General features: G+C 35.9%; 1 protein-coding gene across 1 annotated transcript in view; it reads left to right on the forward strand.

Moving 5' to 3' along the window:
- Cep112 (centrosomal protein 112) overlaps window positions 1–25736 on the forward strand; it is a 330810-nt gene that overhangs the window by 29414 nt on the left and 275660 nt on the right. The window contains exons 5-6 of the mRNA XM_048367299.1: window positions 7893–7986; window positions 10286–10363. Coding sequence (XP_048223256.1) covers window positions 7893–7986; window positions 10286–10363 — 172 coding nt within the window. The remainder of the gene's footprint in view (window positions 1–7892; window positions 7987–10285; window positions 10364–25736) is intronic.

Here is a 25736-nt window from a genome sequence, read left to right on the forward strand (position 1 = left end):
TGAAATACAGTGAAAGCAGTGCTAAGAGGGAAATTTATAAGCTATAAGAGCTTATATTAAAAGAAGTCTAAAATCAATAACCTAAATTTACACCTATGGAGCTAGATGAAGAATAAGCTAAATCAAAGCTACTTTTAGAGTATATTAAAGATTAGAGAAGAGATAATAAGATAGAAAAATAACAGTCAATAAAACCAACCAATGCTTCTTTTATTTTTTTGTGGCAACAAAGCAAAAGTTGTCAACCTTTGACAAGAAAAAAGAAAATTCAGATGACTAAAACTAAAAGGGGATATTGCAACTAATTTTATAGACGTAAAATGATTATTACTATGAGCAGTCATATGTCAACATATTGGAAAACCTAGAAATAACAAACACGTTTCTCCAAAATACACAACCCACCAAGACTGAATCATGAAGCAATATGAAGTCTGAAGAGATATACAACTAGAATACACAAATTCTGTAATAAAAAATTTCTTAAACACACAAAGCCCAGTACTACAATATGGATTTGTTGGTGAATTCTACCAAACATTTAAAGAAAACAATCTTTTCTCAGACTTTTGAAATAATTGAAAATGTTACAAAACTTTTAAATTCATTATATGAATTCAGCAGCAATATGACATTAAAGGCAGATATGGACACTACAATAAAGGAAAACCACAGGCCAATCCTCAACAAAATACTTGAAAAATGAATTTAACAACCCATTGAAAGGTTTATGTGTCATTACCAAGTGGGATTTTTTTTTTCTGGAATTCAAAGATTGATGGGCATGTGAAAAATCAGTAAATGTGTTACATAATAAGAATATAATAATAAGAAAAGGCCTCACACAGTGATGATCATTGATGCAGAAGAAACAACTGGTAGTATTTTTTGGAGACTTTTTATATAGCTTCTTTCAATCTGAAGACCTGTGAATTGAAGGAACATGTTTTCTTCTCCTCTCACGTTGTCAATAGTGGTGAGAAATGACCTCTGGAAATTTGGACTATTTTCCCATTCAAAAATTATTGAAACTGGGAGATGCATTGCAATGACTATAGCAATTCTGAAATCCAGTCAGATGTTACCTATTATTGGCTAGGCTGCACTGCTGCCTTTTGGGGAGTAGTTCTTCATATCTGTTGCTCTATCTCAGGCTCTTGGGCTCTTGGATTTTCTCTCTGAGATGCTGCTCTTTTACTGCAAGAAATGGTTTGCTTTGAGCTGAGTAGTTTTCTCCACCTGCTTCTTGTTTGTGTAAGAATTTAGAGCATCAATTCTCTTTCAAATGACGCTAATGCACGACTTCCTTGGCTTTCTGCATTTCAAATTATACTACTCCATTAGGTAAATGCTATATTCAGAAGTTTTTAGAAGTAGGTTTTTTATTTTGTTACAAGGATCAGAATGCTGTGTAAACCCCTTTTGATTCTCAGAAGCCTTCTTATATGTAGCAAAGATTCTGAACATGGAAATTTTTAGAAGCCTTTTTGTTTTCTTCATAGGGTCTTTGAGGAATGGCTTCAAGTCATTATAAGGCCTGAATAAAGTGTTTTACAGACATATATTGAGATTTTTGACCCTGAGTCCATGTTTCCTGGCAAAATCTTAGATTTGGTATTTGCCCTCAGATTATTTCTTGCTACCAGCGTCAGTTGCTGCCTGCAGAATCTAAGAATGAAAAAATTGTTTTACGACCTTACAAGTTCTAGGTTGAAATTGTATCATCAAGAATTGGATTAAAATCTGAATGTCCTTGTTTCATTTCTGTTTCTACCTTTTCAATTGTAGCTACAACAGAGCATTTGGCATTTTCTGTATTTTACCTGGAATTCTCTTCAGCCAATGTTTATATAAAGTCATATGTATATTTTCTATTTTCCACATTACCACAAGTGACACTTGCCAAACTTTCCATCTCTACACAATGTGGTTTACCTTTTGGTACAGCTTTAAGTAACATTTTCCTCTATGATCTTCCAGCCTTCACAGTACCTCTGAGGTCATTCCAGCCCCAAAGCCAGCCAGTACTACATCTTTTAGGCTTTTGTAATTTGGTCTTTCACATCTGTGAACCAGTTTATGCTTATCTACTCATTACCATGCAACAAACTTTTAGAAACTAAAGGAACAGTGATTTTCTTACTTGTTTTGTCTGTGAGTTGGCTGGACTCAATTATATGGAGACTTGACTAGACTGATGTTGAAGATAGATCACACAGGCCACCTGGCAACTTGATGGTAGGATGGCTGTCAGTCTGGGCTTAGTTGTAAAGGCAATGAATTTTGTATTCTTTAGTCTCATAATTCTGTCTTAATGTGGCCTCTTCCTATGGTCTGTCTTAAGCAGCAGGGTATCAAGACTTACATGGCTCTACAGGGCTTCTAAATATTTGAGAGAGAAAGCGTCAGGAAATCTTAAGGCTTGGACCTGGAACTGGCAGGGTGTCAGCAGCATTTTATTGACTAAAGCCAACTGAAGGCTTACTGTGGATTGAGGGAAGAAGGAGCCAGTATCTGAACCTGAAAACATAGGTATAATTTATTGGACCGGTCTTTGGATACTACTCACTACATAGATCTGAGGACATTATGATTTAGTTACATAGTTCCCATATGCTTCATTTAAGCCATGGTTCTCAGGCTGTATCTGAAAACCTTTCTTAGGGATGTAGCTATACCCATAACTATTAGTACTGGTCACTACCTCTTATTGTCATCTTTCTATCAAGAGTAGGAAACTCCATATCAGCTGCTGGTTTCTTGAAGAATTTGACTGCAATTCCCTTTTATTTTCAGCAGTCATATTTCCTCTTGTCCGGTTATTTCTGTAAACTGAGCCTGGCAGACATTCAGTTTCCATCCTTTTCATTACATTATATTTTATCCTAATTATTTATTTTTTATTTATTTATTTATTTTGGCCAGTCCTGGGCCTCGGACTCAGGGCCTGAGCACTGTCCCTGGCTTCCTTTTGCTCAAGGCTAGCACTCTGCCACTTGAGCCACAGCGCCACTTCTGGCCGTTTTCTGTATATGTGGTTCTGGGGAATTGAACCCAGGGCCTCATGTATACGAGGCAAGCTCTCTTGCCACTAGGCCATCTCCACAGCCCCCTATCCTAATTATTTTAAAGAAAGTTTTTCTTTAAGTATGCAGTCTTCACTGACTATTTCAATATCTTTTCTTTACTATATCCTCAGTTTCTGTTTAGTTTCCTCCTTCTAGATTTCATTTTATCCCAGTGTGGAGATTTTGGATATATATTCTTTATGTCCTATGCTTTAATTTATTATATTCTTTATTTTCCATCTTTTTGTCAGAATTTCTTGAACTGTTTTCCTAATTCATTGACTTGATTTTTTTGCTATATTTATCTGCTATTTTTCATTGTGATTTTAATATTTGATAATGTTTTCATTTGTAAAGACATTTTTATGAGCACTGGTTCAATCACATTGAGAATATGAATTAAACATTCATTTTAAATTCAATTTAAATTCCTTTTTATTTATCATGGTAAAATGGTATTTTGTCTAATTTCTTAAAAAATTAAGTGTAGAACATATTGCTAATATACATACAATGTTGAATAGAAAATCTCTACAACTTTTTCCATCTTCCATAACTGAAACTTTATAAACCCTGACAAGCAGTTACCCATTTTTCCTCTCATAAACCTCAGCCATCACCATTCTACTTTCTGCTTCAATAGTTTTGACTACTCTAGGTATCTTTCTTTTGTTTTGTGATGGTGTTGGGGTTTGAACTCAGAGCCTGTGCACTGTCCCTGAGTGTTTGTGCTCAAGGCTGGCACTATGCCACATGAGCTATAGCTCCATGTTCAACTTTTTGGTGGTTGGTTGAAGATGAGAATCTCCTGGACTTTCCTGCCCTGGCTAGTACCTGGATGTCTCAATAGGAATGGGTCCATGCATTGTTGTTGACTTTCTGTGTGCTTGGAAGGAGGAATGGCCCAGGGCTTCCAGCAGTCTTCTTCCGTCTTCCTAACATCATGCTTTATAGTTTCTTTTGTAGAATTTTTGAGTAATTTCTCTAAGTTGTATATTTTTAAAAAATGTTTCATGTTTAGTCTGCTCAGGAGCATGTCTGTATTTCTCTAGTATTTGGATTCAGCATAGGTACATAAAGAGTGTTGAAATACTTTTTCATTAGGGAAAAGTGAAAGGGAAAATATATTTCCTCTAGTTTTACTGTTGAAAGTAAGTAATAAGGAACATGCCAGCAAATTTTACTAGGGTAAATTTTTTCTCTAATTGCCAAAAGTATCATGTCATGAGCTCACTATGACCATGTTTTATATACCTGTTGTAGACTGCCTGTATAATAAGCATGAGGACTTCATACTCTGTGTGGGACTTCATATTCTGTGTGGCAGGTAGCACTGGTTATTCATAAGGAGGCTTTTAGGGTTGATGGTGTTGTTTTTTTTCTCCTACTCACTGTTGCACTGTTCACCCAGACCACTAGCCCCATTACTCTGAATTTGAGGCTGTCTTTGTACTTAGAATTCAAGTTAATTGTGTTTCCATCAGGAGACAGACTCATGGCATAAAATGAAACTTCTGTGCCTAAGGTCCTCATTCTTGTGCCAGCCAGATTTGAGCAATGATACTGACCTCTTTTCATTGGCTCCATTGCCCTCATGAACTGACTTATGCAATGTTTTTTTTTTGCTTTATTTGGCCTTTATTGTATTATGTTTTGGAGCAACTCAATGCATTTATTATTGGGCATATGGAATCAGAGGCAGGGTTATTCAATTTGGAGTTTATAATGGATTTGGAGGCTAATAGCAAAATTTGCACTGGGAATGTAGATATGGTAAGCAAAACTTTTTCTTTTGTTTAATTCTAAAAGAACATTGGGTCGTTCAGGAAAAACATGTGAAATAAAAAAAATTATACTAAGTGAAGTGAGCCAGACCCAAAGAAACATGGACTCTATAGTCTCCCTTATTGGGAATAATTAGCACAGGTTTAGGCAAGTCACAGCAGAGGATCACAAGAGCCCAATAGCTATACCTTTATGATCACATAAGATGATGCTAAGTGAAATGAACTCCATTTTATGGAAATGATTGTTATATCACAGTTGTAACTACTTTCAACATCCCATGTGTATCTGTAGTTTCTACTATTGATGATGTTCGTGTATCACCTTCTTGTGATTGTATCTACACTATCTCTGTAATTTTATCTGAGTGTATGGGAAACAGTGTGTACTGGTATTAGAATTAGGAAATTCAAAGGGAATACCAAAATTGAGAGACAAAGGGTAAAATAAGAAAACAACAACAAAAACAATACTTGCAAAACTGTTTGATGTAAGTGAACTGAACACAATGGGGGGAAAGGGGAGGGGGGAGGGGGGTATGAGGGACAAGGTAACAAACAGTACAAGAAATGTATCCAATGCCTAACGTATGAAACTTTAACCTCTCTGTACATCAGTTTTATAATAAAAACTTAAAAAAAATAAATGAGGCTAAATACAGAACTTTGGCTATGGCATTTATAGAATGAGGTGGGAAAACAAAGCTAGTGAAGGATGTTCCCCTAAATGAGAACTAGGAAAGGATAGGATGAGAACTAGGAATGAAGGTTAGGATGAGGCCAGGCAAAGATAGGATGAGAACAAGGGAAAAATAGGATGAGCACTAGGAAGAATAGGTAGAGAACCAGAAAGAATGAGTCTATGGAGTCATTGGATGTGGCATCTTTAAAACACAGTGTCTGATAATTTAATGATTCAAAAACTTGAATTCTAAGTACAAAGACAGCCTCAAATTCAGAGTGATGGGGATAATGGTGAGGGTGAACAGTGCAACAGAGACTAAGAGAAAAAAAATCAGCCCTAAAAGCCTCTTTATGAATAACTGGTGCTACCAGTGCTAGAATAAAGACAGATTAGGAGTCATTTGTTTTGAGTGTGCAAATCACTGATGACCTTACTTAGAACACTTTCAAGATGAGTGAAAGTCAACTTGTAGTTGCCTTAAAAATATATAACAGGTGAGGGCATGGATCCAGTAATTTTTATAAAATAAATTGTAAAGGGAATTGAGGTAGATCGGTGTATAAGAACAATTCCATGTGAATTAAGAATGTGCTATTTTAATAATCCCATTAATAAGTGGACTAAAGACTTAAAGAGAGACTTATCTGAAGAAGAAATAAGAATGGCCAATAGACACATGGAGAAATGTTCAACATCTCTGGCCATAAAATAAATGCAAATCTAAACAACATTGAGATGCCACCTTGCCCCAGTTAGAATGGCCATTATCAAGAAAACTAATAATAACAGGTGCTGGTGGGGATGTGGCCAAAAGGGGATGCTACTACACTGTAGGTGGGAATGTAAACTTGTTCAACTACTCTGGAAAGCAGTATGGAAGTTCCTCAAAAGACGAAGCATAGTGCTTCCCTATGACCCAGCAATCTGACTCCTGGACATTTATATAAATGACCACAAACCAGCCTGTACCAATGCCACCAGCACAACTGTGTTCATTGTAGCATTATTTATCATAGTTAAGCTACAGAATCAACACAGATGCAACTAAGTAGACTAGTGGATCAAGAAAATGTGATACACACACACACACACACACAATGGAATTCTACTTATCCATCAGAAAGTATGTCATTGCCCCATTGGTAAGGAAATGGAAAGACTTGGAAAAAATTATATTAAGCCACACCCAAGGAAACATAGGCTGCACAATTTCCCTCATTTGTAATAGCTAGAATATGTCTATATATTTGCAAGTTGATCCAATATAGTAAAAGACAAATAATTACACTTGGACACTATTAATTAAACAGCACTCTAAGCATTCGTACACTGAGAACAAAGGAGGAATATATTCTTAGGAGACACAATGGCTCAATAGCTATATACATATGACCATATAAAATTATGCTTATTGAAATGAACTCCAAGAAATGGAAACAGAAATTGTTTTGTTGTACTGTTTGCAGTTCTTTTTTCTTTCTCTTTTGGTTTTTACCCTGTTGTCACTGTTTTTTATTTCTGTACCTTTTGTCTTGTATATAAGCTTATCTGGTTTGAGGAAGGGAAAGGGAATTATAGAAATGGTGGGACAAAGGGTGAACCAATTTAAGTGATACTAGACACTATGTTGGAAATGAATTTTACAACTTGGGGGGATAGGGGAGTATGGGGAGGAGTGGGAGAAAACGAAGAATTAATAATGTTCAAAAAGAAATGTATTCAGTACCTTACTTACGTAACTGTAACCCCTCTATACATCACCTTTACAATAAAATTTAAATAAAAAATTCTTATGTGCATGCCAGATTTATGCAGGTTGATAATTTGAATCAGCTTATGTAAAACCATTGACATGAGTTTCTCTGAACTCTAAAAAAGTGCTGTTTTATGTGTGTATCCTGTGTTACAAATAGATAAATGTTTTAAGCCTCTTTTTATTAATATTTCTATGAAAAGATTTACTTTTAATATTTAAGGTTTTCAATTTTTTAAGTGTAGCTCTGCTATGATTTTTTAATTCTTAAAGAATAGGCTACTGCTTAGTATATCAAGTGGCCTCTTTCCACATACTGAGTTTTAAATGCTTATCTTTATCATACTTGCACTTAAAAATAGCAGTAGTTTCTAAGCAAGTATGTAGAGTTTATGTGACATTTAACTTAACAATTTAATGTTAAATGAAGTAAATGGTAGAAGCACAAATAGTTACTATTTCCTTATTTTTTCCACTGCTGAATCATCATTATTCATGCAAACTGTCATCTCACATACAAAAGAAGAAATGATGCTTCTGTATTTGAATGCTCTGTTTTCTGTTTCTCTGAAGTTTGATGGTTGCTATTTTTTGTCTCTTAGTGGAGAACATTACACTGAGAAGCCTCGAATAAAATCACTTTCTATGAGTCCAACTCACAGAGAAGATGGAGAAAGTATTACCCCAAAGAACTGTGTAAGATTGTACTTTGTGTTGTTTCTCTGTTTTTAAAAAATGATTCTAGAAAGATTTTTTTTCACATTGTCTAAGTTACATTTAGTATTTCAAAAGAGCAAATAAAGGTTTTGGTGAACATCTTTTCTGTCAGATAGCAGTGAGCTTGATACTTTTCTTCTGCGCTCAGTGATTCTCATATCTGCCAGTCCATCGCTTTTCCTGTGTATCAGAGTAAACTTTGAAACTTTAATTTTAGCTGTTTTCCCCTTTTATTCATATGTGTATTGTGGTTAGATACCTGGTAGATATAAAATTAAGAAGAAATGGGATTGATTTGTAGTAACATAGGAGACACTACTTTCTTTAATAAAGGCAACAATTTATCTTCCCATCCCTTACATAAGTGTGTTTAACACAGTTTTTATTTGAATTTATTTGAAAAATGCGTTTGCTTACTTGTTAAAAGGGAATAATTGTGCTTGCTAAAACTATTATTGCTGTCTTGGGTTATGTGATTTGTAGTTACAAGATAGGTCATGCGAAATGCATGACTATTTCAGCCTTACACCTAATTTGCTGAATTTTCTCCAAAGGTAATTTGGAAGTTAAAACAAAATTTAATATAAATGGCAACACATTTTAGATAATAAATAACTCCCAATAAGTATATTTACTTAAGATGAATTAGGAAGATATATTTTCTTATTTAAGAAGTTCTTGCTCACAAAGAAAAATATATTAAAAGCAAGGGACCACTAGTAGAGTGATAATGAAATATTCTGTGGTAGTGAGGTTGAGCACGAGGCCTCATGTTTGATAGGTGGGCATTCTACCACTTGAGCAACATCCCCATCCCTTTTTGGCTTTAGTTATTCTCAGGTAGGGTCTTGATCAAGAACAGCTGCAGATCCCTTTTCCTGCTTATGGTGGGTGAGGCTGTGATTATGGGCATGAACTATAACACTTAGCTTACTGACTGAGGTGGTAGTGTTGCAAATTTCTTGTTCAGGCTGATATGAACCCAAGATCTTTCCATCTTTGCATTCTGAGAGATCCCATGCCTGACTGATAACAATTATTAGTACTTTTTGCTGGTGTTGAGTTTTGAACTCAGAGCCTCACACTTGCTAAGCTGAAGTGCTCTACGCTTGAGTCACACCTCCAGCCCAGATATTTACTTATTATTTTGGACATGAAATCTCATGGATATTTCTGCCCAAGGTTAGTCTTGAATTGAGAACCTCTGTATCTCAGCGTTATGAATAGCTGAAATTACAGATGTGAGCCACCAGTATCTGGCTGATTAATTATAATAATATATAAAGTAATAGAAAGTCAGTATTTTGCTTAGTAAAAATTAGGAGAGAATATTTTAGTGTATTTCTACATACTTTAATATTAATTTGAGTAATTGTATGGAAATATATTTTTTAATAAGGAGGGTTTCTAACAGCATGAAAATACTGTATCAACAAATTTCATTTTAAATTAAAAAAATTGGAGCTGTAAAGTAGTCATTATTTTACATTGATATTGCTTGCTAATTACTTAAAGCTTTAAAATCATTGTCCATTTCTGGGCACAGATTTTAGGTTGTCTTCATTTAATTAGTTTAATCTACGTAATAAATGAATAACATAACAAATTATAGAGAAGGAAAGAACATGATCATAAAATTAGGAAGAAATTGGGATTGATTTGTAGTGAAGTAGGAACAGTTTTTACTTTTTAAAAAGTAAAGGATCACTGTAATTGTGTTTTCATGATGTGAATCCAAACCTTTTCTTCTTAGTGTATAAGTGAGGATTAATTTAAGAACAAAGTGCTTGGACATCAACACAAAATTTTTCTGTTAACTAATTCTAATGAGAGTAAATAATTCATCTTTTCAAGTGTCATCCCCCCCCCCCAAGGTCTCTTTCAAGCTACTGTGGTATACCACAATTAAAACTTTTTGTAAAAAGAGCTCAGAGAGAGGAGTCGAATTAATTTTCAAAATATTCTTTTGATGTTTTTTTTGAAATCCAGTTACTTTATAAGTATATTGTTAAGGCATCTTATAGCCCTAACCAGCTATAATGAACAGTCATTAGTTAGAATTGAGAACTTTTGCTTAGTTGTAACATAATCTTTTCCTCTGAGGGCAATATAACATAACCATATAAGTACACAAAACTCTTATTACTCTGAATGATATAAATTTTGTCTTGTTTTCTTCTCCCTGCTCTCCTTTTTTCCTCCTCCCTCTTTTCTCCTTTGTTTTTTTTCCTATTCATTCTTCTTTTTTCTTTATTCCTTCCCTTCTTTTGTGTTTCAGGAAGTTCATTTTAAAAAGTCTTCTGTTTCCTTGGATGAAAGTGACATTGAAGCTCGTCTTAATAGTTGGAACCTTGGGGTAAAGATGCTTTTTGTATCATGTACTTATAGATCTGGCAGAATCATAGTATATGTGGAAAGTCTGAACTAATTCAGATTCAGCGAATCATTATAGTACTATGCCGGCCTTGAAAGGGCTTTAAGTGTGAGAAAAAGAAATAACATTCCAAGGAAATAAAATAGTCTTTGTCCTTAGCATGCTAACTTTCTTGTATAAAATAAGAGATATACATAAAATAGTTAAATAATATTAAAGGTATCACATAATGAAATACTAAAATGAGTTATTTGGAAAATAGATCATGATTGGTCCATTACTCAAATGTCATTTAATGGTGGGGATACGTTCTAGAACTGTGCCATAAGTGACTTTTGTGTTTGTGTGCACATCACAGAGGATGTTTATACCAGCATATCTGGCGTAGGTCAGTCACTCCACGTGGCCTCTGATCCCCTCAAGGGATACAGTAAGCGTGGGATGTATGAGGTGCTGCTGGCCTTACACAGCACACTGTTGAATAGTAAGATCTTTCTATTTGGGAAGAACACTGTAAGATGAGGATAAAATGATGATGAAATTTTTCAGCTGCCTTGTAATCTTACAGATGTAATGATACAGATTATATATGTACTTTGTTGTTGGTCAGGATGTTGTTATGTAGCATATGGCTGTACTGAATAGAGTGGGGAAGGAAGGAAAATATGCAGAAGAAAGTCATCTAGGTATAAAACTCAGAGTTGTCATGATGACAGCAATTTTTGTGCATAAAGGCTGAGGGTCATGGTAGTAGAGAGATATAGGGTAGAAAAATTCAAGGTAGAAATAGTAGCAAAGAAATATTTGGTGGTGTAAGTAAAACTTCTTGACTGGGTCTTTGGGATTTATATGGGGAATTAGTGAGTTATGTCAGACTGAACTGTAATGCTGAACTAAATTAAGAAGTGTAGCTTTTAAATTTTAGGAATAGTGATTTGTGTAAGAATCTCCCTTCCATATTCCACTTTGCAAATATTCTGTTTAGATGCTTTTTGGAAATAAGGGTTTCAAAAGGGTTTTCACGATTCTTTTTTGTTCTATAAGAGTTTTGTATTTTGAAAAATACAGTAGATCAGAATTAAATTGTTTAAAAATCATGACTAACATTTTATTATGCAAGTTGAGTATTCCTCACCAAGAATTTAAAATCTGAAATATTCCAGAATTCGACATTTTTTGAATGTTGTCACTCACAAAGTCTCAAATTTAGGAGCATTTTGGATTTTAGATTTTTGGGTTAGAGGTGCACCACTGGTAAAAATCTATTCAGATATTAAATCTACAAAACCCCCAAATCCAAAACACTTCTGATCCTAAGCATGCAAAGTAGAGAGTACTCAACTTGTATACATCTTTCCTTTTTTTGTGAATAAGTTTTATAGACTGAATAAGACCACATTATAAATGATGTTTTACATACACTGTAAATATTTATAAATTTATAAGAATTCTACAAATGTGATTAGTGGTAACATTCATTTTTAATAGATATTTCATAATTTAAGTATTCTGCTATTTTTGAGCATCTAAATTGCTCCCAGCTTGTTGCTAATATGAACAGTAATGTGCCAGAATTCCTTACTGAAGTTTTCCTTGGTTTTGCTTTCTTTTTAAAAAAAAATCTAATTTTATTTAAAGGTGATGTACAGAGGGGTTACAGTTACATAAGTAAGGCAATGAGTACATTCCTTGTCGAACATTGTTAGCCCCTCCCTCATCTTTCTTCACTTTCCCACTTCCAGACTCCCCTCCTCCCCAAGTTGTAAAGTTCGTTTCCAACTTAGTGTCTTGTACATGTCGCTGTTGCATTGGCTCACCCTTTGTCCTTTGTCTTTCTAAGAATATACATCTTTTGTACCTTCCAGAAGGTTCATACCAGTTTCAACCAACAACAGATCAGTTGTTCATTTCTGACTTATTCACTTACATTAGGCCTTATTTTAAAAAACATATTCCCCATTTGTAACTAATTGTTGCCTTTAGTGAAAGAAGTGCTTTAGGAAAATTGGCTTGATGGCATTGTAAAGGTTATAGTGAATGTGAGAATGGAGAAAGGAGACTAATCATCTTTTTTGTAAATATCTTTTTTATTGTTATTATAAAAGTGATGTACAGAGGGATTACAGTTACATAAGTCAGGTAAAGGGTACATTTCTTTTTGGACAATGTCACCCCTTCCCTCACTGTCTCTGTTTTTTTCCCTCCCATCCCCACCCACAAGTTGTATAGTTAATTTTCAACATAGGGTATAATAAAGTACCATTGCTGCATGTGTTCACCCTTGTTCCTCTATTTCTATGCTCCCCTTACCTTCCCCTAAACAGATAAATGAACAAATAAAAAAGTGAAAACAGCAGCAAAGAAAAAATATTGTTTCCAGTTCCCAACGTTCATTTCAATAAATATTATTTTATAGGATCAGAGGCACATAGGCATTGTGCCTTTGTGTTCCTCACCTAAGAACATCCTCCTTTGGCCTCATTGTATGTGAATGTCTAGAGTCCTGGATAATTAGTCATGTCTTGTATAATTAATTATAAATAATCACTTTTTCTGGTGGACTTTTAGCGTGACTGCTATAAAGATGGAAAGGACAGAAAGGAGAATCCTTGTAAAGGATGCTAAGTGACTGATTGGAGGGCTAAACGTAGAAATGTGGACTGTCTCACTGTTAGCGACTAGGTCTCAGAACCTATTTCACGTTTTAAGTTTTAACATAAAACTTTTAACATAGTTTCAAGTTTTAACATAAAGCGATGCTAAGATGAATTGCAAAATTCAAGTGCTAGAGTTTCATGAGATTCAAGGGCTAGAGGTGTATTTTATAGCCATACTGCTCAAAGTGGTGGCAGGATGCAGGCACAGCTCAGTCTTTGCAGAGGACAGACAGGAGGGCTGGTGGGGAAAGTGCAGAGAGTGGAATGTCTGGCTCATGGAATGGGTTCACTTATAAGGCTGTGAAATGGATAGAGAAGGAAGCAGTGTAGATTTCCTACTAGTTTTTGGTGTATGTTATGAAAGAGAGGAGGGAAGTAGACGTGACTAGTGAGAGGATAATAAGTCAAAAGAAAAACATTTTTGTGTTTGAAGGTGTAGGGGAAGTTTCTTTTGGAGGGTGGGAGAGGAGTACAGGAAATCCCACAGAAGGACAAATTCCTTTTGCCAGAGAGCAACATCAAAGGGAAAAATAAAATTTTGAAGCTATCCTTTCAAATTTGCCTTTGCCCTTAGCCATTTGAAACTTTTGATGTACATTTCTTAGTACGTAGAGTAGTCTTCACGATTATATAACTGTTCAGAGACTTAAATATTTCCTTCATATAATAGAATTAAAAGAAACTATAATATTTTGATGTAAGTCTTTAAAACTAGGCATGCTTGGGATTTGTTCCACATTTTTATTGTCCAGTAAATGCATTAGTAATGTAATTGCATTTTATACACTTATCATATATGTATATTAATCAGCTAAATGACATCTCTTTATTAGAGGAGAATAATATAACATTAGAATGAGTTTTATATGAAATACCTCTTTCTTTCTTTGAAAAAATTGGTTTTTAGCTAGAGTCAATTTATGTGTTCTAGACTAATGGTTCTTTTTTTGGCCAGTCCTGGGCCTTGGACTCAGGGCCTGATCACCATCCCTGGATTCTTTCCGCTCAAGGCTGGCACTCTGCCACCTGAGCCACAGCGCCCCTTCTGGCCGTTTCCCATATATGTGGTGCTGGGGAATCGAACCGAGAGCTTCATGTGTAGGAGGCAAGCACTCTTGCCACTAGGCCATATTCCCAGCCCCTAATGGTTCTTTTTTAAAGTATTGCTGGCATCTAGTGGTAAAGTGCTCGCCTCGTATACATGAAGCCCCGGGTTCGATTCCCCAGCACCACATATATAGAAAGAAGCCGAAAGTGGCGCTATGACTCAAGAGTTAGAGTGCTAGCCTTGAGCAAAAAGAAGCCAGGGACAGTGCTCAGGCCCTGAGTCCACGCCCTAGGACTGGCAACAAAAAAACAACAAATAAAGTATTGCTAGCATCATTGTCAACACCTTCTTCATTTTGAAGGATTTAAATTATCTAGTATTTGTAGAAGAACACATTTAAAATATATGTTCTTTTTTCCAAGGTATATTAAAATTTTCAGGGATACATAATTCATCTGTATATTTATTTTTATCCTCTTTTTCTTTGATTTCCTCAAAGTTTAGTTTATGTGAGAATTACTTCTTTATGTTTTTTGAGTGTATTTTGTGTGGAACTCTCTTAAGTACTAGACTGAAATTCATTGCTGTTTATGTTTTCTGTTTTTAAGTTAATTTGAGTGATTAAGTAGATGGAGGTTGTAGAAGATTCTCTCTTGACCCAGTGACTCAGATCACTGTGAAACATGCTGGGTGCACCCATTAAAAAAACCTTAGTCTGGGTGCCAGTGCCTCTAAGTTACTCAGGTAGGTGATACCTAAGGATCATGGTTCAAAGCCAGCCCAGGCAAGAAAGTCCATGAAGCTATTCTCACCAATGAACTACTAAAAAAAAACAAAAACAAAAAAAAAGCCAGAAGTGGAGCTGTGGATCAGGTGGTAGAGTGCTAGACTTGAGCAAAAATATTCAGAGAAAGCACCCAGGCCCTAAATTCTCAAGTCCTAGGACAGGCACAAAAAACAATGACAGAAAACCCTAAAAATTATGCTTCATTTGAGTTTTCAAGTTTTAGGTCCTATTATTTATTTTATAATAAGAAAAATTTAAATTTTTTTTGGAATAATTATTGTCAAAGTGATGCACAGAGGGGTTACAGTTTCATACATAAGGCAGTGTACATTTCCTGTACAATTTGTTACCTCCTCCCTCATTTCCCCCTCTCCCCCATGAGTTATTCAGTTGATTTACACCAAATGGTTTTGTAAGTATTGCTTTTGGAGTCATTTGTCTTTTTATCCTTTGTCTCTCGATTTTGATATTCCCTTTCCCTTCCCTAGTTCTAACACCAGTGTATACAGTATCCAGGGTACTCAGGTGAGATACAGTGATAGTGCGGGAACAATCACAAGGAGGGGACACAAGAGGATCATCAACAAAAAAAAGCTACGGTTTCACATGGCATGTTGAAAGTAATTACAACGGTGATATAACACTTGTTTCCATAACATGGAGTTCATTTCACTTAGCATCATCTTATGTGTTCATAAAGGTATAGCTATTAGGCTCTTGTTATCCTCTGCTGTGACTAGCCTAAGCCTGTACTAATTATTCTCTATGAGGGAAACCATAGAATCTATGTTTCTTTGGGTCTGGCTCAATTCACTTAGTATACTTTTTTCCAAGTCCTTCCATTTCCTTACAAATGGGGCAATGTCGTTCTTTCTGATAGAGGCATAAAATTCCATTGTGTATATGTACCACATTTTCGTGACCCATTCATCTACTGGGGTGCATCTGAGTTGGTTCCATATTTTAGCTATGACAAATTGTGCTACGATGAGCATTGTTGTGCTGGTGGCTTTAGTGTGTTCTTGTTTTTAATCTTTTGGGTAGATGCTCAAAAGTGGGGCTGCTGGGTCATGGGGAGCTCTATGTTTAGCCTTCTGAGAAATCTCCATACTGCTTTCCAGAGTGGTTGAACAAGTTTACATTTGCACCAACAATGTAGTAGGGTTCCCTTTTGGCCACATCCAATTTATTGTTAGTTTTCCTGATAATGGACATTCTTACTGGAGTGAGATGGAATCTCAATGTTGTTTTGATTTGCATTTCTTTTATGGCCAGTGATGTAGAGCACATGTTCATGTGTCTCTTGGCCATTCTCATTTCCTCTTCAGAGAAGTCTCTTTTTAGGTCTTTAGCCCACTTGTTGAGGGGGCTATTGGTTCTTTGAGGTTTTGTTTTGGAGGAATTTAGTTTTTTTTATTTATGCTTATATTTTAGATATGAGGCCTTTGTCAGTTGTATGGCTGTTAAAGATCTCCCAATCTGTGGGCTTTCTGTTTATCTTGCAAGCTATGTCCTTTGCTCTGCAGAAGCTCTGCAGTTTGATGCAGTCCCATTTGTCCAACCTTTCTTTGATTTGTTGCATTTCTGGGCCTTTGTTAAAGAAGTTTTGCCCTGTGCCAAGGAGCCCAAGTCTTTCTCCTACTCCTTCTTGTAGTGTTTTCAGGGTATCTGTTTTTATTTTGAGGTCTTTGGTCCATTTGGAATTGATTTTGGTGCAGGATGATATATAAGGATCTAGTTTTAATTTGTTGCAGGTGTTAAACCAGTTTTGCCAGCACCATTTTTTTAGCTCCTTTATAAAAGATTAAGTAGGCATAGTTCTGCAAGTTCATTTCTGGGACTTCAGTTCTGTCCATTGGTCCTCAGGCCTGTTCTTGTGCCAATACCAAGCTGTTTTTATTACTATAGCTTTGTAATACAGCTTGAAGTTTGGTATTGTAATTCCGCCAGCATTGTTCTTTCTATTTAGGATTGTTTTTGCTATTTGAGGTCTTTTATTGTTCCATATGAATTTCTGGATTGCTTCCTCTATTTTATTAAAAATTGGTGTTGGGATATTAATGGGTATTGCATTGAATTTGTAGATAGCCTTTGACAGTACTGCCATTTTGACAATATTATTCCTCCCAATCTAGGGGCATGGAGGTTTTTCCATTTCCTTAGTTCTGTCTTAATTTCATTTTTCTTGTTTTTAAAGTTCTCATCATAGAGGTTTTTAACTTCTTTGGTTAAGGTTATTCCTAGGTATTTTATGTTTTTGGTTTTTTTTTTTTTGAGGCTAATGCAAAAGGAGTTGCTTTCCTGATTTTGGCCTCGGTCTTCGTATCATTGGCATATAGAAAAGCCAATGATTTTTGAGGGTTTATTTTATATCCTGCTACTTTGCCAAAGTTTTGGATCAGCTCAAGTAACTTGGGAATAGAGTCTATGGGGTTCTTTAGATACAGGATCATGTCATCTGCAAAAAGAGAGAGTTTGACTTCATCTTCTCCTATATGGATCCCCTTTATGTCTTCCTGTTGCTTTTTTGCTCTGGCTAGGAATTCTAGTACTATGTTGAAGAGGAGAGGGGAGAGTGGACAACCTTGTCTTGCTCCTGATTTTAGAGGAAATGGCATTAACTTTTCCCAATTAAGTATAATGTTCGCTGTAGGTTTGTTGTAGACAGCCTTAATTATATTCAGTAATGTTCCCTGCAATCCTAGTTTCTCCAAAGGTTTTATCATAAATGGGTGCTGGATTTTATCAAATGCTTTCTCTGCATCTAGTGAAATAATCATGTGATTCTTGACCTTGCTCTGGTTGATGTGATGGATTGTGCTGATTGACTTGCGTATATTGAACCAGCTCTGCATACCAGGAATGAATCCAGTTTGGTCAGAGTGTATGATATTTTTGATGACCTGTTGAAGTCGATGGCCAGAATTTTGTTGAGAATTTTTGCATCGATGTTCATCAGGGAAATCGGTCTATAGTTCTCTTTCCTTAATGAGTCCCTGTCTGGTTTTGGGATAAGGGTTATACTGGTATCATAGAATGTGTTCGGTAGCAAACTTTCCCTTTCAATTTTATTGAAGAGTTTGAGAAATATTGTTGTGAGTTCTGTTTTGAAGGCCTTGTAGAATTCTATTGTGAATCCATCTAGACCTGGGCTTTTCTTGGATGGGAGATCTCTTATTGCAGTTTCTATTTCAGTGCTGGATATGGGTCTGTTTAGAAGGTTTAGATCTTCATGGTTAAGTTTGGGCATATCAATTTTTGCTAGAAATTCATCCATTTCTATCAGGTTCTCAAATTTGTTGGCCTAACGGTTTACAAATTATTCCCTTATTGTTTTCTGAATCTTGGTGATGTTACCTGTTTCATCTCTTATCTTATTTGGGTGTGCTGCCTTCGTTTCTTGGTCAGATTTGCTAGGGGTCTGTCTATCTTGTTAATTTTTTTAAAGAACCAACTCTTCGTTTTGTTGATTCTTTCTATGGTATTTCTTTTTTACTCTAAATCATTTAATTCTGATCTAATTTTAATTATTTGCTTCCATCTATTGGCTTGGGGTTTGGCTTAATCTCTTTCAAGGAGCTTAAGGTGCTTCCTTGAGTTGTTGAATTGATGTTTCTCCAGTTTGTTGATGTAGGCACTCCGAGATACAAATTTTCCTCTGAGTACTGCCTTTGCTGTGTCCCAAAGGAGCTGGTACTTTGTGTGGTCATCTTGGTTTAATTCCATAAACATTTGAATTTCTGTTCAAATTTTTTTCAATGACCCACTGGTGGTTTAGCAATGTGTTATTTAGTCTCCATGAATTGTAGGATAGAAAAATTATTTCATAGAGTGTATATTATTATTAATGTAAAACCTCAAGGTGTGTACAGTAAAAATGGAAAGACTTTTATGTTAATCTAAGCTATAAATGACCTATAGCTTTCTTTACTTTATAGTACTATTATTTTCAGGTCATAGAAAAAAATCAATAAATACTTCTTTCTGTCATCTAGAATGTGTGTGAATTTTCTTTTGGAAATGGATGTAGATCCTTGACAATCAGTGAAACCTGAGACAAATTAATCCAGTTATTCAGCCTCCTTTTACTATTTTATATATATCAAATTGAATGGGGAAAATTAATTTGCTAGTTCAGTGAAAAGCTCCATTGCATAAAGCTTTTGAATTGCAGCACTACAAAGCCATGGTCATTTACTGACTGATGGTTTTAGACAAATATGAACATCACTGTTGTTACTGTAATGTTTTAATTGATACTTATTTGAGATCTTACTTATACAGATTTTTGTTTTTTTCTCTTTTTTTCCTTTTCTTTCATCTATTCTTTCTCTTTGTATATCCTACTGTAATTTTATTGAAAGGACAAAGAAGAACAGTATATTTTATTTGTCAATGGAGTGCTTTGTGGTACAATTAGTTCAGATATTTCCTGTAAATCAGCATGTAATGTCAGCTGTTTCATACAATTTTATTTGGCAATCTGATGTTTTTCCATTTGGGTTAGAAACCTATTTTCATACTATGCAATGATCTTGGAGAGAAATCGAGTTGAATAGGTTGATACTTTATACTTTCCTCTGTGGCTTTCCACAAATGAATAATTATATCAGAATTTGTAAGTAGAACAAAGTAATCTAAATGAAAAGAGTTATAGGGATGGTTTACATAAAAAACTGGTGTTTTGATAAGGCAAATGCTTACTTTGTTTAGAGGATAAAAAGGTCTGGAAATAGCTACTCAAAATGTTAACAGATAATTTCTATGTGGTTAAAGTATGAGTGCTTATTTTCCTAACATTTCATGTTTAAAATTTTTGTACTTTGTATTTATTACTCATAAAAACAAAGCCATACAGATATTTTTAACGTTTTCCTAAAGCTTGTATTTGTGAAGTGAAACTATATTCAGAGCCTTACTTGAGAAGCCGGCACTAATTTCTTTTGGAAGTGAAAGTAAGCTTCCATTTCTGTTCATTATAGTATGTCAGTTGTAGCCCAATACCCCTATAACTGAAAAGTTTGGGCAGAGTGTGAAAAATATTCACCTGGGTATAATGATATCTGACTGACTGGGAAAGAAAGCACGAGGAAAGACCTGTCCAGCAGCAGAGAGGTTCCTTGGTGCTTGTTCTGGTATTTGTTTTTCTTCTCTAACTTCCCTCTTTGACTCCAAGGTGGATCAAATTGTCAGATTGTATAGTAATCTTTGATGGCAGAAACTCAAGAATAGTTCATCGTTTTGCCAGAGGACTAGGAAAAAGCCTGGAAGAGAGTGAGGAGAATGCTTTATTTTTTCCTTTCCTGGACTTGCCCTAGGTCAGCCCCAGTGGTAGACTAAACTGTGCTGCAACAGCAGTGGTTTGGTCCTCTCTGATTATGCAGAGGATGATGGTTTTTTGTTTTGTTTTTGTTTTTGTTTTTTGTAAGTTTCACCACCTTTCTCTTACCACTTTGCCCTGAGATTACAGGAAACTCAAACTCTGAAGGAAACTCCTCATTATTGGGACTGAGAAAGAAATCCTTAGAACCAGAAAGTATAGAGGGAATCTGGGAGATGGATGAGTGAGAGAAGGGTGCTCTTTTCTTTGTGTATGAAATAGCTTAAGCCACAGGCTTGTTCCAAGGTATGCACTTCTGGAACACAGACAAAAATGATAGCAATATTAGAGAACAGACTTGCGTTATAAAGACTTACTTTAGTTCTAGATCACTTCCTAAGCAACACTTGTGAGGACAGACTAGAATAACATGGTGAAAGCTTGGCATGAGCCAGAAGGAGGGATGGAACTGGTAGGCAGAGATGGAACAGAATTCTGCTGATTGCCCAGTGAAACAAAGCAAACTACAAGCATCAACATTTTCCAGAGCCTTATAACTTGATAATAATGATTATTGTTCTTCAGGTAAAGTTGTTAAGCCAGAGCAGTAAAAGAAATGACTTGGAAAGTTATACAGGCATTTGCAACTTAAGCAACACAATCCTAAATAACCCAGGGGTTTACAAAATTCTTAAAGGAAATGATAAAATAACTGAATTATAATGATATAACAACACACCAAAAGTTGTGGGATTCAGCCAAAGTAGACCTTCAATGGACATTTGTAGCATAAGAAAGAGAGAAGAGTTTTATCATTGATTGGCACTGTGAGAAACACCACAGTCCTGCTTTTTAGCTAAACAAGAGTATTTGGTTAAAAAAATCAACCCTCCCCCATAAAACCACTAAAGGTATTTGGAAATTATATCAAGGGTTTAGACTAAATGAATATAGTTATTCAAGGAAATCAACTAAAAGATGGGAAAGATTGATGGAAGGTCTGACATTGATTGGGATGGATTATACTCATAAACTGACATGTTGAGTAGAAATCTCTTTGTATAACTACCTAAAGATAATAAAAATTATATAAATAAATCAAAGAGGGCCAGGTGCTAGTGTCTCATGCCTATAATCTTAGCAACTCAGGAGGCTGAGATTTGAGGATCATGGTTTGAAGCTAGCCGCAGCAGGAAAGTCCATGAGACTCTTATCTCCACCAGAAAGCTGGAAGTTGAGCTGTGGCTCAAAGTAGTAGAGTGCCAGTGGAGAAGGAGAGCAAAAGAGCTCAGGGACAACACTTGGCCCTTCAAGCTTCATGACTGGGGATATAGTGGGTGGAGGAAGAAATGAAAATCAACTACAGTTGGTAAGAACAGCAAATACCTTTGACTCCTGGTCCTTCTGGGTCAATTTTATGAAATTTCAGGGAGTACAGCTAAGAAGGTTGGAGAGTTGGTCTTTCCTTTGAGCTTCCATCAAGGGATACTCAATCTCATTGAGGAGGGTATATTGCCAGCATTTGTGTTACCTTGAAGTCTGAGTTAAAGAGGTTGAATTCCTGGTGAGTGCAGCTGGGTGTTTGTGGTAGGGATCCTTCTACAACTCATCCCCATATTCATGTAGGACAGAGGCTCCCTATAGACACAACGGATAGCAAATACTGCAGTGAATGATGGTTCTCAATTGTTTAGAGGATAGATTCCACACCAACCTGGCAAGCCAACAGTAGTAGAGGGTGCTAACTCTGCACAGTACCCAGAGAAATGGTTCAGACTTCTTGCATAGGAGTCAGGCCATCCAGGAGAACAGTGAGATCTGAAGCTCTTTGAAGGACTGACTGTAGTTGGAATAGAGTATGGGGAAGTTCAAGTTTGAGGATGCCCTAGAAAACAATGGAGATTTTGTTGGCAAACCTGAATAGACATAAGTTGAACTGGAAGACAAAGCACAGACACAGTTTTGAAGACAGCTCTGCTAAAATGAATTGTCATTTTAGGATGATTATGTGCATGACATAGGTCACAACCCATGAAGAATTGACACCTGTCTTCCTATTGTGAGAAAATAACCTGGACTGATAGCCAAGCCATTAAACAAGTAAATAACTATTTCATGAAATTTACTCCTAGATAGTAGAGGGAGGAATCAGTATTTATGTTACTATATTACAAAACATGCAGTTTTCAAAAAAAACATAGAAGACACATAAAGGAACAGGAATGTGTGGCCCATACCCAGAAAAAACTCAGGCAACAGAATCTGTCTTTGGGAGGATCCAGAGGCCAGATTTAACAAGGACTTCAAGGCAGACATTACAAAAAGTTCAAAGAACTAATGGAAATTATGTACAAAGAAATAAAAGAAGCCATTATGACCATCAAATAAAATTAGAGAATAAAAAAAAGAATTTATAAAGAAGAGCCACATGTAAATTCCTGAATTGAATTAAACAATACAACAGCTAAAGTAACACCTTTTTTATATTGGTGCTCAACAGTAGAGGTGAACTGGCAGAAGAAAGAATCAGTGACTTTGAAGATAAATTGGCCGAGAGTACGTCAGCTGAAGAACAGAAAACAAGTGGAATGAAAATAAATATTGCTTCAGAGAATATGGAACACCTTAAGTGTGCCCATAGATGATGTATAATAGTACAAGAATGAGAGGAAAGGCAGAAAGAATCAGAAATATATTTGAAAATGTAATGTCTGAAAAAAATGATATATATATCCAGGAAAAAAAATCAGTGAACTCCAAGTTACAAGTTAGAATTAGCACAAAGATATTAACACTATAGACACATTATGGTAAAAACTTTGAAACACAACATGTTGAAAGCAGCAATAGAGAAAAAAAATACCTAAGTCATTTGTCAAAACTATCAAGAAATTGGATAAAGAAAAGAAAATAAAACCCAATGCATGCAGATGAAGAAAATGGTAAATATTAAAACAGAAACAAGTGAAGTTGAACATAGAAAAACAATAGTGAAAATTAGTGAAAGCAACAGCTGCATCTATAAAGGTTGAATAACATCAGTGAATTTTTAGCTATACTGATGAAGAATAGTATAAATGAGTTTGCTAATATCAAGAGTGAAAAAGGAGATAGCACTATAAACCATATGGACATTCTAAGTAAAATAGGAATTACTGCAAATAACCTTATGGGCATAACTTTGATAATGTAGATAAAAGGGACAAAGTCTACAAGAACTCACTCAAAGAGAGAAAGAATCTGGATAGACCTGTATCTATTAAATAAACTGAAATTGCAGTTAAGATAACTCCCAATAAGAAAACTCTAGGCCCAGATGGTTTAACTGACAAATTTAGGCAAGTAATTAAGAAAAAAAAAAGAATAACAAGAGTACATAGCCTCTTCCAGAAGACAGAAGAAGGTATCACTTCCCAATTTACGTTATGAGACCAGACACTAGAGAAAACATTTAGAGATCCTATATTTGGCAATGGTTTTAACCAGATACAAAATTTTTTAAAATGTTTGAGATTAGAGAAACTATTATGTTCTATTTTTTAAATGTTACAGTGATTTCTAAAAGTGAGAAAAATATACTTAGAGAACAGTGTGACCAAGCAAAAAATGGCTAATGAATTTAGTCTTTTCACATAGTCATAGGTATTTATAAAGCTGATCTAATTAGAACTTAAAGATATTTTCATTAAATGATTATTTGAATAAAGCTAGAAATTAACATAAAGAGTAGTTCTCCTTCTGTTTTTACCTGAAAAAAATAAAAAGAAAACACAAAAGCAGATACTCCCAAATAGCTGTGTGTAAAAGTGGTAATTAAAACCAAATGTAGGGGGCTGGGGATATAGCCTAGCGGCAAGAGTGCCTGCCTCGGATACACGAGGCCCTAGGTTCGATTCCCCAGCACCACATATACAGATAAACGGCCAGAAGCGGCGCTGCGGCTCAAGTGGCAGAGTGCTAGCCTTGAGCGGGAAGAAGCCAGGGACAGTGCTCAGGCCCTGAGTCCAAGGCCCAGGACTGGCAAAAAAAAAAAAACAAAAAAAAACAAAAAAAAACCAAATGTAGACTTTAATGAACAGTGTTGAACTTTGATTAAAAAAAACAAGATATGTCCCTAGTGAAACTCAGGATCAAAGGTCCCTTGTTTAACTTAAATAAAATTTAAAAAAGAAAACAAAACAAACAAAAAACTAACCAAGCCTAAGCAAAACCAAAGGAGAAACAATAAAAATCATCACCAAATCATTGGAACAGATCAATGAAACAAACAGAAGCTGGGTTGTGACAAAGAAGAAGATGATGAGAAATTTTTTGCTGCCTTCATTGTAATTGAGAAACAATAGAGATGAGAACAGTGTTAAATTTTGAAGGAGATCCTAACAATAGATATGGAGATTAACTGTCACAAACAAATAATGATTTATTCCTAGCATATAAAATGAATTGGTGTATAAGAAACCTTAAAAGTTTCACAGAAATAACTACTTTTTAATCCATGATCCTCCTACTGGAAATATATTTTCCTTGCTCCTCTGCTCTCCCCATGAGGAATGTGGGTAGTGGCCTTCCAGTATGACTTGTTGAGACATGTGGAGCAGATCTGCCTGGTACAGCGGCTGCTTCAGTGACTATAGCTGAGACAAGCTGCCAGGTTGCCAATTCACACAACTGTGAGCTAAACAACATCATTGTAGTTTTAAGCCATGAAATATTGGTGTTGTTAGGTTTGTAAAGTAGGTAACCAGTAAAGGAGAACTCCATGCGGTATTCAGGCAGGAGAGAAAAGTTTATTACCAAACTGCTGGCCTGTGGCCAAGGTGATGCATGGCCGGAGAGAAGGGGTGACCCCCATTAGACCTTATGTAGGGCAGGGGCAGGAGAGTATGGCCAGGTGTATTAGGATGTGACCTCAGGGAAGGGGAAGCTAACTGCCTCCAGGTCTGCTGGTTACCCAGGTAACTGAGTGGAGACTTCAAAAGGTGGGGGCATCTGCATGGAGCCCTCCCAGGGTGGACCTTACAGGTGTGATTTGTTCTGAAGCAAAAAGCTGATTCCTTAGACATTGCCCATTTTCCTAATAAGTGCATATGCCAATATCCATTCTCCTGTTTCTTTCTTTTTTTTTTTTTTTTTGGCCAGTCCTGGGGCTGAACTCAGGGCCTGAGCACTGTCCTTGGCTTCTTTTTCCTCAAGGCTAGCACCCTGCCAACTTGAGCCACACTGCCACTTCTGGCCTTTTCTATATATGTGGTGCTGAGGAATCGAACCTAGGGCTTCGTGTATACAAGGCAAGCACTCTTGCCACTAGGCCATATTCCCAGCCCCTCCAATATCCATTCTCAACAGCAGTGTGTACCTTGCTCTACTTCCTTTCCAAACCTGGTCCTCTCAGTTCATCTTTTTTTTTTTTTTTTGGCCAGTCCTGGGCCTTGGACTCAGGGCCTGAGCACTGTCCCTGGCTTCTTCCTGCTCAAGGCTAGCACTCTGCCACTTGAGCCACAGCGCCGCTTCTGGCCGTTTTCTGTATATGTGGTGCTGGGGAA

This window comes from Perognathus longimembris, chromosome 17 (assembly GCF_023159225.1).
Source record: "Perognathus longimembris pacificus isolate PPM17 chromosome 17, ASM2315922v1, whole genome shotgun sequence".
Lineage (NCBI taxonomy): Eukaryota > Metazoa > Chordata > Mammalia > Rodentia > Heteromyidae > Perognathus > Perognathus longimembris.